The sequence below is a fragment of the Melospiza melodia genome, chromosome 21 (assembly GCF_035770615.1).
Source record: "Melospiza melodia melodia isolate bMelMel2 chromosome 21, bMelMel2.pri, whole genome shotgun sequence".
NCBI classification, from domain to species: domain Eukaryota; kingdom Metazoa; phylum Chordata; class Aves; order Passeriformes; family Passerellidae; genus Melospiza; species Melospiza melodia.
The window spans coordinates 3,066,615-3,080,184 of NC_086214.1; the positions used below are offsets into that span (position 1 = coordinate 3,066,615).

The window sequence follows — 13,570 nt, forward strand, 5'->3', positions numbered from 1 at the left end:
AAGGAATCCTCTGATATTTACAAGTTTAGGAGGCAGAATCCCATTTTTGGATTACAGTGCCTGACCACAAATTGATGACCCTTTTCCATATGAAGGAAAGCCTGGCAACCCAGTGTCTTGTGGGCAGTTGTGTTCCAACCCAAACCACTCCACGATTCTACGACTGAGAGTGCTTCAAGAAGTCCTGCTGAATGAGTTCAGGGATAGAGGTGCCACTGCAGGCCAGTAACTGCACCATCATCCCAGTGCCTGTGGCTGGGCATGGGTCAAATGGCCCTTTCTAGGTGTGGTGAGAACACCCTGAAAAGAAGTTGATCTTTCCTCCTGAATGTTTGCAGCAGAACACAGAAATGAAGTTGATGCTAACATAAATGCGGGTTTTATTTATCTGGGTCTGCAGCTGTCATGAGCTCCATCCATTTCCGGCTGCTCAGTCTTTTAGTCAGCGCCCAGCTCCCCACACTCTCCCCACACCCTGATAGTGCCCAGCACCATCCAGAATTCAGGGTCACCATCGAGCACAGTGCAGCCAGATGACTCAATGTGCATGGCACAGGCATAGCCCTGTGAACAGCCTGCTTGGTCATAAACACCCAGGATGTGCACCTGTATTACAGCGACCTGAAGAGGTCTTCATGGTGAGAGAGAAGGATGAGAATCTTGTTTGATGATCAGAAGGCTGAATTTATTGATATATTATATATAATACATTATAACTATACTAAAAAGAATAAGGAGAGAAGTTGCAGAGGCTGCTAAGAATAGAATAGAAAAGAATGAATAACAAAGTTCTGTGTCCAGGGAATCTGTCCCCAAGCTTGGTCCTGTGATTGGCCCCCAATTGTAAACACTGAACATGATCCAATCACAGGAGCACCTGCTACATTTCACAGCAGCGGATAACAATTGTTTACATTCTTCTTCTGGGGCCTTTGCTTCCCAGAAGATGCACAAATCCCAAAGAAAGGATTTCTATGAAAAAATGTCTACAACACACCTGGATCTGCACGCCAGCCCCAGAGCCACAGAAGTGATGGGCACACATTGAGCTGATGGCATCAGCTACTGTTTGTTCTAAAGCTACTTTCTCCACATTACTGTGGGTCCCAGTGACTTTACTGTTGTCATCCACACCAAAAAATAAATATCCACCCTCAGTGTTTGCAAAGGCAGAGATGTATTTAGGAAAGTTTTTTCTGATGTATTACAAGCTACTCTTTGTACTGCATTCCTTAAATTCAATATGTGTTGCCTGTGTGAAACCCAGGACCTCCCCAACCAGCACTTCATCTTTCTTTATAAACCTGACCACAGTATCTTGGATGTTGTGCTCTTGGATGTTTGGAGGAGTCTCTTTTGCTCCCCCATCAAAACTCAGCTGAGCTCTCTTGGGGTCAGTCCATTCTCTTTGTGGCACTTGACACAGTTTTTCTTCCTCAGGAATTCAGGAGCTTCTCTGGAAGTCACAGGATAAACCAACGTGCCAGACCTATAAAACAAATCAGTGGTTAAGCTGCAGCGGTGCAACTTTGTGGCTGCACCTCCCAGCTCCGGGCCTCAACAGCTCCATGTTTTAACAAAAAGCAGCAGGTTACTCCCCTGCTGCATCCGTGCAAAGTATGGATGAGCCTTTCTTCTGCCAGTGCAATCCCTGAGGCTCGTCTCTATGTCTCCACAAATGCCATGCTCCCAGAAGTAATTCCTGTCCTCACTCTCCATTCTCAAAATTCCTCCTCCTGAATTCAGCAATGCACGCTGCTGCTATGGAAAAGACTTTTTCTGCTTTCTGATTGCTAGACTTCTTCTTTCTGGAACTCTTTCCTAAAAGTGTTTTCCCAATAACTACCAACATCAGGATAGTTTGTGGTCAAATTAATCGGCAGCTGCCTCTCTTGGCTGGCAATCATGATCCTGAAATGATATATTATTAAAACCACTTCATGATTATCATAGAATTGTTAGGGTTAGGAAACCTTTCTGAGACCATGGAGTCCAATTGGTCCCACAGCACTGCCAAGACCACAACTAACCCACGTCCCTCCCCTCGTGCCACATTTACACATCTGTTAAATCCCTCCCCAGGTGGTGATTCTATCACTGGCCTGGGCAGCCTGTGCCAGAGCTGGAGAATCCTTTCACTGAAGAAACTTTTCCCTGATGTTCAACCTAAATCTCTCCTGAGACTACTCAAGATTGTTTCCCCTCATGCCACTCCTTGTTCTGTGGGAGCAGAACCCAACCTCACCCTGCTTGCACCCTCCTGTCAGGGAGTCCTGCAGAGCAAGAGGGTCCCCCTTGAGCCTCCTTTTCTCCAGACTGAGTCTCCCAGGTTCTTCAGCTGCTCCTTATCAAACGTGCTCCAGACCATTCCCTAGCTCCACTACCCTTCACTGGACATGAAGAGAAGGGCATACACGCAATATCGGGATCAAGAAAACTTGGGAAAAAGGAAACATTGGAAAATGAAAGTGAAAATTAAAATAATTTATTACAAGGGCAGTCAGGTCTGAGCAGGCTTGGTGCGGAGGCCGCGGCGTAACGACGGGAATTGCTTGGGCGTTCTGGCACTACTCTGAAACCACGTCACGTCGAAACCACATCCCCGCCCCCGGAAGTCGCGGCCGATTTTTCCCGGCCCCCGCGGTACCTGAGGGCGAAGAGCCCCGCCCCGCGGGCAGAGTCCCTGGGGTGGGCGGGGGCGGCTGCGGAGCGGGCGAAGCCCCGGGCCGGGGCCACGGTCGGAGCCGCTGCGCAGGGCTGAGGGGCCGTCCCGGGCTCCTCTTCCCTCCCCACCCGCCCCCGGCCGGCCTCGCCGGGCTCCAGGGCCGCCTCGTCTCGGGGCCGTCCCCCGCCGCTCCAGACAGCGCCGGCGACCGGCAGGGAGGAAAGTGTGGAGAACGGGGACCGGGCGCTGACCGAACTTCCCGGGGAATCGGGCTCTGGGCCGGCTCTGTGGGCGCCGCAGGCGGCGACTGCCGGCAGAGGGCTCCATTTGGAAGAAACTTCCCTTCCTTTCTCTTCCCACGCGGTCCCTCCCCACTCGGCCGACATCGTGCTCTTTATCTGTATTTCAAAGTTTAATTTTAAAAATATTCTATTCAGTGCTAAAATAACTTTCCACTTCCACGCGCGGCCGCGCCTCCAGCTTCACCATGCTCGATCACGGACTCGGCGGGACATGCAGTGGCAGCGGGGGGAGAGTTGGGGCTAGGGGGGCAGCGGGTATTGGGGGGCGGCAGAGCCCCAGGGCGGGAGCGCTTCCCGGAGCTCCAGCACCCTGCTGCTTCCTTTCCCACCTCGGAGATAGCGGGTACCTAGGCCGGGGCAAGGCCTTCCAACATAGGGCAGCGGCTCCTCCTGCTCTGCAGGCTCCCGGGGGACTGCAAATTCCACTCGGCTGGAGTTGTGCCCCGAGGCAGAGCCGAGGCCGGTCAGGACCTGCCCTCTGGGAGGGGAAAGCGCTCCCCTCTCTCCCGGCATGAATGGCTTAAACTAGCAGCTTATTGCACAGCGTCCCAGTGGGTCCCTGCTGGCCGCTCCCTCACTGCCCCCCACACCCATCATCACCTGCTCCCACAACCGAGTGATCACATCACCCGGAGCAGGTGGAAGGTGCCTCTCCTGTTCCCAGCACCCAGGGGAAGGGCAGGCAGGGGAGCCACAAGCAGGCAAACAGCATCTGCCAAGTGTCCTGGGGACCATGGAGAGCAGGGAGCCCCATGGAGAACCCCCACCCCCCCCCCCCCACATGCAGCCCACCCAGCAGAGAGCCCCAGCTCTAGGGCAGGGAGCAGTGAGAGAGAGAGCCAATAAATAGAGGCAAATTTGCAGGTACTGGCAGCAGCCCCATCCATCGGGCAGGGCAGGATAGGGCAGGGCAGGGCGCACTTGATGCGAGTGGTGGGAGCCCCGACACTGGGGAAGGGGCAGGCTGGAGGGAAGCACTGGTCCTGGGGGGCCAGGTGGCTCTGCAAGGGGCTGGCGAAGGTGCCGGGCCAGGCAGGTTAGCTCTCTGAGGCTGTGTGGCACACAGAGTTCTGGTCAGCACAAAATCTCTTCAGAGGTGGCGCACCAGAGTCCTCATCCTCTTCAGTTACCTGCGAGAGCCAAAGGTCACAGGCAGTGACACTGAGCTATTCACACCTAGACAAGGCTGTGTCACACTATGGGGACAGCCCAGGCTGTCACCCATGCACAGGCCCCAGGGCACCAGGAATGGCAACCCACTCCAGCCCTGAAGCCTGCCAGAACTGTCATTTTCCCACATCCCCATATCCTTCCCTCACACTCCAACACTTGATCTGAACCAAGGAATAAAGACTAAAGCTCAGGAAACCAGGAAGTTCTGGGAGCTCCCAGGGGCACTTCGGGACTGCAGAGCAAGTCCATCCACCAAGATGCTTCTGCTACAAGAAGCAGGAACAATGGTCAAAGGGCCAATCTAGGTCCATGCACATTTAGAGATGGTTTGAATCCTCCTTCTCTTACCTGAGTCTCAAGGGGGACTGGCTCTTCCTTTGTGAGAGTGGGAGGCTCATCTGCCACTTCTGAGGAAGGCAGGGAGGGCTCTGGGGAGAACAGGTGGGTCAACAAAAATGCAGACCTCGCACCCAGGTCAGTGCTGACCGAGGACAGAACACCTAGCTAAAGAAGTCCCCAATGCCCTGTCAGCTTCCAGCAGTGCCATGGCCACCCACTGAACCACCACGTTCCCTGATCCCACCCATCTGCCTCCTCCCTTCTCAGCCCAGCACCCACCTTCCAGGGTCTCCTGCCCCAGGGTAGGAGGCTGTGAGTCGTCTGTGCGGAAGTCAGATGTGTGGGCAGGACTCATGGACTCACTCTGTTGAGGACTGGGGCTGGAGTTGGGACTGCTGTCCACCTTGAGCTGGTATACATCAGACAGGGAGCTCTGGTTGCTGTTCTCATCTGCAGAAACAGCACCTGGTGAAAAAGAGCACCTTGACGCAGGGGCACAGGCAGCTCAGGGCGGCACTGGAAGCTGGGGTCTTGCTGAGAAGGCAGAGCACAGTCAGAGAGTTAAACAGCGGATTCACTGTTCCACATCAGCCTAAGGGCTGTCAGGCACAGGACTGAGTCCTCCAGAAAACAGCGGGAATCATATACACAACTGGCCATGGGAGAGGGAATGTTCCTGCCCTGGGAATGAGAATGAGCACTGCTAAATCCCACATCTGCAGCTTGGGAGGGCCCTGGGCATCCAAGGGCAGGAATCTCCTGCTGTGTACCACGGTTTTGTTCCTCCTCTGTGAAGCAACACAAGGAATAATGCTCAGCACCATTGAAGAAGCAGGCCTGGCACACACCTTGCCAAAGTGCAGACCTGCAACAGAACCCCACCACATCTCCTGGGAGCGCCTGCAAATTTTCCTTAGCCACAGACAGAGCAGGTGCTGGGCAGATGTGTACACTACCTCAGCAGCAAGTCTGGCGCTGCTGAAACCTCTCCTGGCTGCACCACAATGCCTAGACCAAGAGCAAGGCCAGGGACAGCCTTTGCCCCTTCACCCTAAGGTCCGTGGAAGTAACTTTGGGAAAAGCAAGCTTGGCTGCAGGTGGCTATTGGCCTCTCCCCAGCAGAGCATGGAAAGGGGGGATCAGGAAACCCCACTTCTCCAGTTGGCTGTGAAGCTTCCCACAGAAAATACCAGAAACAGCCCATTAAGACTCTCTAACAGCAAAAATGAACAGTTTGGACAGGGACAATCCAGAAGTGGATCAGCCCAACTCCACAGCTCAACCTCACTGTTCTCCACTCCATGCCAGTGCTCAGGGGCAAGCACTGCTCTTCTCCATATTGGCAGCACACAGAACCAACAATGTCCCAGCTGCTGTACAGCCTTGGAGTCTTTCCCCACGTTGAAGGCAGCTCAGCCCAGACCCACCTTGGAACTCCAGAAGGAGGGAGGAGTTGGCAGAGGTGTCAGCTGGGAAGCCATTGGCTTCTCGGGCTGTGCTGCTACTCGATTTGGATTTCTCTTTCTTGAGGAGAGAAAGAAAAGCACAAACACAATGTCAGAGAAACACATGCTGCTTCAGAGGAGCCATTCCCCTTTCTGTCTCCAGATGCCCAGAGGGATGTGCTCAAGCTGGCCTCTTCCCTTGGCTTTGGGGGCACATTCCTAAGTGAGAGGCAAAACTCCATCTATGAAGGGACTGGGAATCAGGAAAGAGAGGAGGAGCTGATGCCCATCTAGGAATGTCACCAAGTAAAGCAAATCCTTGGAAGAGTCAAGCAGAAGCAGGAGGGGTCTCAAGAGAGCTCAGGGGGTTCGATAGTTCAGGGGAGGCTCAGGTTGGCTGAAGGGGCTCTTTGGGGCTGGGGGCTGCCCAAAAAGGCTTGACAGGAGCTCATGGGGCTTCAGAAGGGTGGGGTTCGGGGGTCGGCTTGGAGGCACTCGGGGGATCTCGATAGGGCAGGAGGGGCTCGGTCGGGCCTCAAAGGTGCTCAGCAGGGCTGGGAGGGCTCAGGTGCTGGCTTGGGGAGGGCTCAGGGGTCGACTTGGAGGGGACACAAGGGGGTTTGGTGGCGTCCGGAAGAATTGGGGGGCTCGGAGGTGGCTCGGGGGGCTTCGGTGGTCGGTAGGGCTGGGGGAGGCTCAGAGCTCAGCTTAAGGGGGGTTGTTAAGGGAGCCAGGCTGGCTGTGGGCGGTGGCTCCCGGCCCATCTCCACCAGCGGTACCCACCTCCTTACTGTCCGCCACTGGCACCCACTTGAATATCCGCAGAGACGTGTCGCCCACCGTCACCCACTTCTTCTCCCTGCGGGACACAACGCTGATGGACCGGACCGGGCCTGGGGCACCATGGCAACAAACCCCGCCATCCCGCCACGCTCCGGTTGGCCCAGAGGAGCGTCAGCTCAGCACGGCGCAGCACTCCCCCCTGCCCCCCGCACTATGATTGGCTGGGCCAACCGCCCTTCACAGTCGCTTCCCTCCCCGCCACGCTCCCATTGGCCGACGCCCCTCCGCCCGCACCCGCTGGTTGGGCACGCACTCTCGAGTCGCACCCCGCGGTGCGGTGATTGGCTGCGCGCGGGTGGCAAGGCCCTCCCCCCCCGCGGGCCCGCCCTCACCATCTGCGGACGCGCTCGATGGCTGCCATCACCTTCTTGATGTCATCTTTGGCGCGGCTGCGGGTCTCGGCCCGCACCGAGCGCCCCGACATGGCGCGCGCAGCCCCGCAGCACCGGCCCCGCCGCACCCGCCGGCGCACCCGGCCCCGCGCACGCGCCCTGCGTGGCCCGCCCGCGCGCTGCGCTTCCTGCGTCACCACGCCCGACACGCCCCGGCTGCTGCGCCTGCGCAGGCATACACGCCCTACAGTGGGCACGGAAACGACGCGCAGGCGAGGCGACGGTGCACCGCCATCTTCCTTTGGGGCAGGTCCCGCCGCACACTACCGTGAGATCACCCTGAGATCCCGGGCCGGGGGAATGCTGCACCGTTACCGCACTGCCCCGTTCCCTGAAGCAGAGTCCCCACCGTTTAGCCTCAACATTGAGCTTTGGCAGCTCTCTTGAAAAAAAAAAAAAAAAAAAAAAAAAAAAAAAAAAATCAAAAAACCTACCCCAAATTCACACAACTCCCGTTTCTAAGCTCAGGAGAACTCGTAGGCATTGGCTTAGCAATCGATTTCATGGGATACTGATGATCGAAGCCCGGGGGGAAAACAACACAAGAGTGTGGAGTGTGACACTGGGAGACGCCACTGTCCCCAGCCCTGTCCCGCCCATCACACAGCACGAAAGGAAGGACCTGGGCACTCTTTTATTACTGCTGTTCACAGTTACTAAAAAAAAAAAAAACAAAAAAGAAACCAAAACATCTCCAAGGCAGAGCACAGTTGCCTCCTGCTTTACAGGTAGCTTAGTGCTTCTTGCCATAGATGGCAGCCAGTGCTTTGCGAGCACTGGAGATCTGCTGCTCCAGCCTCTCCTGCGTGGCTTTGTTCCCAGTTTTTTTCAGCATGGCCTCCATCTCCTCCACCACGGCACGGTGCCCGGCAGTGTTGTGGAGGACACAGATAGCGCGGTCCCCACAGGACACAACATAGCGGCCAGTGGTGTCAAACGCAAGGTCTGTGATACAGTGGCTGTGCACGCCAAGAAAACGCTCCTCCTCCTCACCGCGCCGTGTGTTGTACACCACAATGTCTGTGCCGCTCGCCACAGCAACTGTGCGGCCGTCAGGGGACAGAGCAATGCGGCATGGCTCCAGCACTGCACACTGCCCTGTCAGAAGCAGGTGTGGGTCCTGCTGCTTCTTGTACTCCACATCTGTGTCCCAGAACTTCCATGTGCCATCCTTTGACACGGTCGCCATCCTGCAGCCAAGAGAGCACAGTGAGTGCATGGAAAAAGGGTGGCACCTCTTACCCTGCCCTGTCCATGAACCAGGAATACTCTGTGGAGGTTATCTCTTGGGAAGTGTGAGTCTATACACAGATACAGTCTTGGTTCTTTTTCCAAAGCAAAAAAGCCTACCACTAGACCAGGCTGCTCCAACACATCCTTGAACACTTCCTGGGATGGGGCAGCCACATCTTCTCTGGGCAACCTGTGGCAGGGCCTCACCATCCTCACAACCAAGCCTTCCTTCCTAATATCCCACCTAACCCACTCTCTATCAGTCTGAAACCAATCCCCCTTATCTTGTCACTCCAGGCCCCTGTAAATAATCTCTCTCCCATCTTTCTTGTCAGTTCCCTTCAGGTCCTAGAAAACCACAACCTGAAGCCTTCTGTTTTCCAGGCTGAGCAATTCCAATTCTCTCAGCCTTTCCTCATACCAGAGCTGCTCCATCCCTCTGATCATGTTGGTGTCTCCACTAGACTCACTCCAGCAGCTCCAAGTCCTTCCTGTGCTGGAGAACTGGAGGCAGCTCTGCAAGTGGGGTCTCACCTGAGAGTGGAGCAGAGGGGCAGAATTCCACTCTCCCTTGTTACCCACGCGCTGTGGGATCAACCCAGAGGAGTTTCTGGGCTGGGTCATGTCCACTTCTCACTCACAAGCACCCCCAGGCTGCTCTCAATCTGTTCATCCCCATCTTGGATACCGGGGGTTGCCCTGCTCTGTTTGGGCGGCCAGTCAGGAGTCTGATGGCTCAGCCTGGATGCCGCAACCTTCCCAGAGAGAGATGACGCAAGAGACAACTTTCTAGGAGTCTCAGGCAGTCCTTCAACTGCTGGGTAACCTCAGCAAGGGGCAGGCAATTCAGCTCTGAGCAGTGATTTCAGCTCTGCCTTGCTAAGTGTACCCTGGCCAACACAGGGACAAAGAGACAGGAGCATCGTGTGGTTATTCCACAGGGGTAGCCTTTATTCCAGCACCCTGCCAAGGAGGCCAGGGATAGCAGCTCCCCCCCTGAACGGGGCAGCAGCAGGGGTTTTTATGGGGAAAACTGGGAGTAGTACAAAGGGGGAAAACCAATCGGTCCCAACAAATTTACATGGGCTTCCAAAGCATGCTGGGAACTCACCATGACCAAAGAGGATTTCTCAGTCCAGGAGGGTTTGAGAAGATCTTATCATAACTTATTCAAGGGATACCTCTCCAAGGGAGAGGGTTGGCATGCCTATCTGTCTCCACACTGATCCAGGTGCAGCATCAGCACTTGGTCTTGTTAAACCACATGAGATTCCTATAAGCAGGGTGGCACAAGCCAGATTTGGCTCCCCAGAGCAGTGTTGTGTTTTACCCCCTGCAGCTCAGTGGTGCAGCTGGTGAACACTGAAAGAGATGAGCTTACATGTCCTTACAGTAACTAAGAGCAAGTAACACACACATACCTCCTTGAGTCGTTGGAGAAGGAAAAGGATTGTACACCAGCAGTGTGGCCCTTCAACTCAAAAGCCCTGGTCACCTCCCTGAAGTCTCCGTTCTTGCTAAAACACACCACCCATACCTTCACATCAGGGGTAAAGCCACAGGATGCCACAAACCTGTGTGAAGGAATAAGCAGACACACAGATTGCCTCTTACAGAGAACCTGAGCGAGGCAAGGCCACAGCTCTGCAAACCTGTCCTGACTCCTGCACTCAAGTCTGGTCATCTTAATTTCAATTTTTCCCTGAAACTTGGCTGGTAAAGGGAACAGTAAGGAAGGACACCAGAACAGCTCAGGAATGAGAAACTCTCTGGTCAAAGTAGAAGAGCTAAATGCTTTTTAGCCCCAACCTCCTCATGCCAGGAGCAAGGCAAATCAACCAACAGCAGCAAGTGATTTCCCCAAAAAACAGATCTCCCAGAAATAAAACCTTTATTTTTGTAATTAACCTTTAAGAGGTCACAGACAAGTTCAAAATGCTGTTTTCTTTGCATAAGCCATTTGCTCTGTCCCACCCCTGCAATCTGAGGCCAAAGCTGTTCTCAGGTTACCAGAACAGTAGCGCTGAGGCAGGATGACAGAACAAGAGTTCTTGACCCCACATCAGCTCCATCTCCTGGGAGGTCAAAATACCTTTTTAAACTGTGGAACCCTCAGAAAGTTGCATTACAGTAGCAACTAACTGCCAATGGTCTGAACTGATGTTATCCCTGTTCGAAGGAGCAGCCTGAAATCCTGCCTGTCACTCACCTCCCACAGGGTGACACTGTGGCATAGGCATTGTTCATCTGGTTGGTGTTAATGCTGGCCAGGACTTCACCCTTTGGGCTCCAGATCAGGATGGTGGTGTCACTGGAAGCTGTCATGATAAACTTCCCTGGGAAAAAAAAGGCAAAGATCAGGAGAGCCCCCAGACCTAACACTACCACAGACTCAATGAAGCCCCAGGATAACCTCTCCCTGCAGCTGGAGAAAACCAGCAGCAGCACCAAAATCCAGGGAGTATCAGTCTCCTAGGACAGGGTAAAGAGCAGTATCACAAGACTCAGCTCCTGGTTATGCCTCAGTACTCCCCTGGCTCCTGAGCAAGCAGGAAGCACTGAACCCATGTGTGCCCTGTACTCAGAACCCTGAGTACCACAAGCAGAGCTGGGACCCCCACATGCAGCCCCACTGGGCTGTGCCACAAACAAGAACAAACACTTCATCTGACCTGCATGCCCAAAATCAGCTTGAGGATAAGGACCTTTCAAGCTGTGGACTGCAGGCAGGCAACTGAATCCCAGTCACAACACCATGATCCATGATTGCTGGTTGTGCCCACGCTGGACTGCTGCTTGTTCCCACTTCCCCTTTGCCACCTCAGCCCAGGCAGGGAGTTACCTGTTTACCTTCCAGGTAGTTGGTTTAAGTTTTCGCTTTCACAGCTCCAGTCTCAGTTAACATTTTTCCTGCTCTCCTATTACAGAGGTGAACTCACATCCACCTGCTTCCAATTGCCACTGGCACATACCTGACACATTAATCCATGAAGCCCTCACCACTAAAATGTAATTTCCACCCATCCACTCCCATCTCTGTTCTAGATGATCCCAGAAGTTCAAGATAGACCATATTAACTCACTAGAGAGATTTCTGACTGGTTAAAGAGAGACCGGCAGCCCAGAGAACAGCAATCCTCTCAATATTGAGACCAGACCTCTTTGCAACAGCATCCCTGGAAATGTAAATTAAGAAACTGTGCATATTGGGGAGCTGGTTACAGGGATATTATTGGTGTGAAAACAACACCTTTTGGTTCAGTTGGCAGCAAATTAAGTTAAAAAAAACTAATAGACTACAAAGCTCAGTACTGGTGCTGTCCACAGCCCTGAGAACGCCAAAAACTCTAACACTTTGAATCCAGCAGCTTCACAAGGAAATCAAAGCTGTACTGGAGAGGTGATCAGCTCATTTCCATACCTGTCTCTGCAATCCCTATGTTAATGACAGGAGCCTTGTGCTTCTTTGGGAAGTCCCCAGAAGTCGCAGTGAAGGTGAAGCTGCCGTCATCCTTCTTGGTCATCTTGTAGACACGAATGGTCTCAGCATTGGCCAGCCAGACAATAAAAGCCCTGTGGAGGGAGAGGCTCTGAGCCCTAGCTCAGCCCAGGTCACTCAGGGGCACCTGGGAAGAGGGACATGCTGCCACGTAAAAATATTTACAAGGGCACCAACTTCTCTCCCTATGTTGGCTCAACTGCAACACTGAATGAAAAAGAATGAAATTTATTATCCACACCAGGAAACAAGATCCCTTCTTTTCTTTCTAAAAGAGACCAAAAAGCCAAAAGATATTCTTCTGCCAGATTTCCCACCCAGCAAGAGCTCCCCTGACCACTGGAGAGACTCAGCAGCACATTCCAGCTGCACTGTCAGCTGGCAGTGATGTCAACAGGTACCTTCCATGGGGGCAGCAAGCTGTGCACAGAGATATTTGCCCTGAAAACCACATTAACCCACCAGGAGCTGGACTAGATGAACTCCAGAGGTTCCCTCGAACTACTGTGATTCTGTGATTAAATGCCAGCTGCTCTCAGAAAAGGCCATAAGTCAATGATATCGTGATGACCCAGTGAGAGATGTTGCCTCCACCCATCCCAGAGCAACACCACTGATTCCACCACAGCTTGGCCGTGAGATTGGCGGCTCTGCAGGACATCCCGGTGCTAGTACAAGGTCCAGCCGTACCGTGAGTCGGGGCTGAGGCGGACGAGCTCGGCGTGGTCCAGCCCCATGTTGACGCGCAGGCAGCGGTGCTCCCGCCCTGCCAGGTCCCGGATGCTCCACAGCCGCACCGTGCGGTCCTCAGAGCATGATGCCAGGTACTTGCCGTTGCTGCTGAAGTCCAGGCAGGTGACCGGGCTGCTGTGGCCCTGCAGACAGAGAGTTGTCACGAAGGACGCGGGAGGGGATGGGGAGGAGCAGCAGGACACCAGCACCAGGGAGGGGGGACACCAATATCGAGGGGGACACCGATACCGAGGAGCCACTGGCATCAGCACCGGGAAGGCACCGGCCTCGTGCACACGCGGTACCTTGAGGGCAGCCACCAGCAGCCGGTGTGCGAAGCTGTGCTGGTGCGGCTTCTCCCTGCGAGCCCTCGCCGCCGGCTTCGCCTTCCGCGGCTCCTCTGGCCTGGCGTGCCCGTTCGCCCTGGGTTCTGCGGGAGCGGAGGGGTCGGTGGGTACGGTTCAGCTACGCTCCGCTCCGCGCTGCCCGGTGCCCCACTGTCCGCACGGTACTTACCGTCCTGCGGGACGGTGGGGGTCTCCCGCGGAGCAGAGCGGTGCAGCGCGACCGCCAGCAGCAGGACCAGCAGGAGGACGATGAGGGCGCCTGGCAGCACCGACCCGCCCAGCCCTGCCACCACCTCCATATTCCCGCCGCCGCGTCAGCGGCCGGTACCAGGAGGGAGGAAATTTCCGTGTGCGCATACGCGGCCCCGGTAATACGCGCAGGGCGGCCCCTGGCGGTGGTACTGCACCCCCCACCCCGGCCGTCCCCCATTCAGCAAAGGACACCCCTCACTGCCCCCCCCCCCCAGTCCCTGTTCTCAGCCCTTGCCTCCCACAAAGCCCCGTAAACCCCCCTAGACCCTCTTCTAACACTCCCCCAGCACCTGAGCACCCCAGCCCGTGCCTTCGACGAAGCCCGGGCTCCTCTCATCCCAGCTTCTA

The 13,570-nt window shown here is 55.0% G+C and overlaps 3 protein-coding genes across 4 annotated transcripts; all 3 read right to left on the reverse strand.

Moving 5' to 3' along the window:
* Positions 1-228: 228 nt before the first annotated feature.
* Positions 229-1,907, reverse strand: LOC134427979 (protein SLFN14-like). The gene is given in 6 exon segments (XM_063174228.1): positions 229-631; positions 870-877; positions 938-1,435; positions 1,579-1,753; positions 1,755-1,853; positions 1,855-1,907. Coding segments are annotated over 6 exon segments (1,026 nt in total). The 3' UTR covers positions 229-438.
* Positions 1,908-3,814: 1,907 nt separating this feature from the next.
* On the reverse strand, positions 3,815-7,218 carry BCL7B (BAF chromatin remodeling complex subunit BCL7B). Of its 2 annotated transcripts, none has more exons than XM_063173797.1 (6): positions 7,100-7,218; positions 6,708-6,783; positions 5,907-6,003; positions 4,759-4,929; positions 4,489-4,568; positions 3,815-4,097 (listed from the first exon to the last, which is right to left on the reverse strand). In XM_063173797.1, the coding sequence occupies exons 1-6, from the start codon at positions 7,189-7,191 to the stop codon at positions 4,005-4,007; spliced, it is 609 nt and encodes a 202-aa protein (XP_063029867.1). In that variant the 5' UTR covers positions 7,192-7,218; the 3' UTR covers positions 3,815-4,004. The 2 variants fall into 2 exon arrangements, with proteins under 2 accessions (XP_063029867.1, XP_063029866.1); XM_063173796.1 differs by having other exon boundaries at positions 4,759-4,944.
* Positions 7,219-7,778: 560 nt separating this feature from the next.
* Positions 7,779-13,368, reverse strand: TBL2 (transducin beta like 2). The gene is made up of 7 exons (XM_063173789.1): positions 13,140-13,368; positions 12,929-13,053; positions 12,582-12,766; positions 11,814-11,965; positions 10,602-10,728; positions 9,814-9,966; positions 7,779-8,349 (listed from the first exon to the last, which is right to left on the reverse strand). Exons 1-7 carry the CDS (start codon positions 13,267-13,269, stop codon positions 7,893-7,895), a joined length of 1,329 nt encoding a protein of 442 aa, XP_063029859.1. The 5' UTR covers positions 13,270-13,368; the 3' UTR covers positions 7,779-7,892.
* Between the last annotated feature and the right edge of the window lie 202 nt (positions 13,369-13,570).

Coding starts and splice junctions, on each gene's coding strand:
- TBL2 (XM_063173789.1), bottom strand. CDS start 13,269: ATGGAGGTGGTGGCAGGGCTGGGCGGGTCGGTGCTGCCAGGCGCCCTC. Junction 11,966..12,581: donor CGCCTCAGCCCCGACTCACG/GTACGGCTGGAC, acceptor CTCCCTCCACAG/GGCTTTTATTGTCTGGCTGG. Junction 9,967..10,601: donor ACAGTGTCACCCTGTGGGAG/GTGAGTGACAGG, acceptor TCCTTCACACAG/GTTTGTGGCATCCTGTGGCT.
- BCL7B (XM_063173796.1), bottom strand. CDS start 7,191: ATGTCGGGGCGCTCGGTGCGGGCCGAGACCCGCAGCCGCGCCAAAGAT. Junction 4,569..4,758: donor GGGGCAGGAGACCCTGGAAG/GTGGGTGCTGGG, acceptor TGTTCTCCCCAG/AGCCCTCCCTGCCTTCCTCA. Junction 4,098..4,488: donor CAGTCCCCCTTGAGACTCAG/GTAAGAGAAGGA, acceptor TGGCTCTCGCAG/GTAACTGAAGAGGATGAGGA.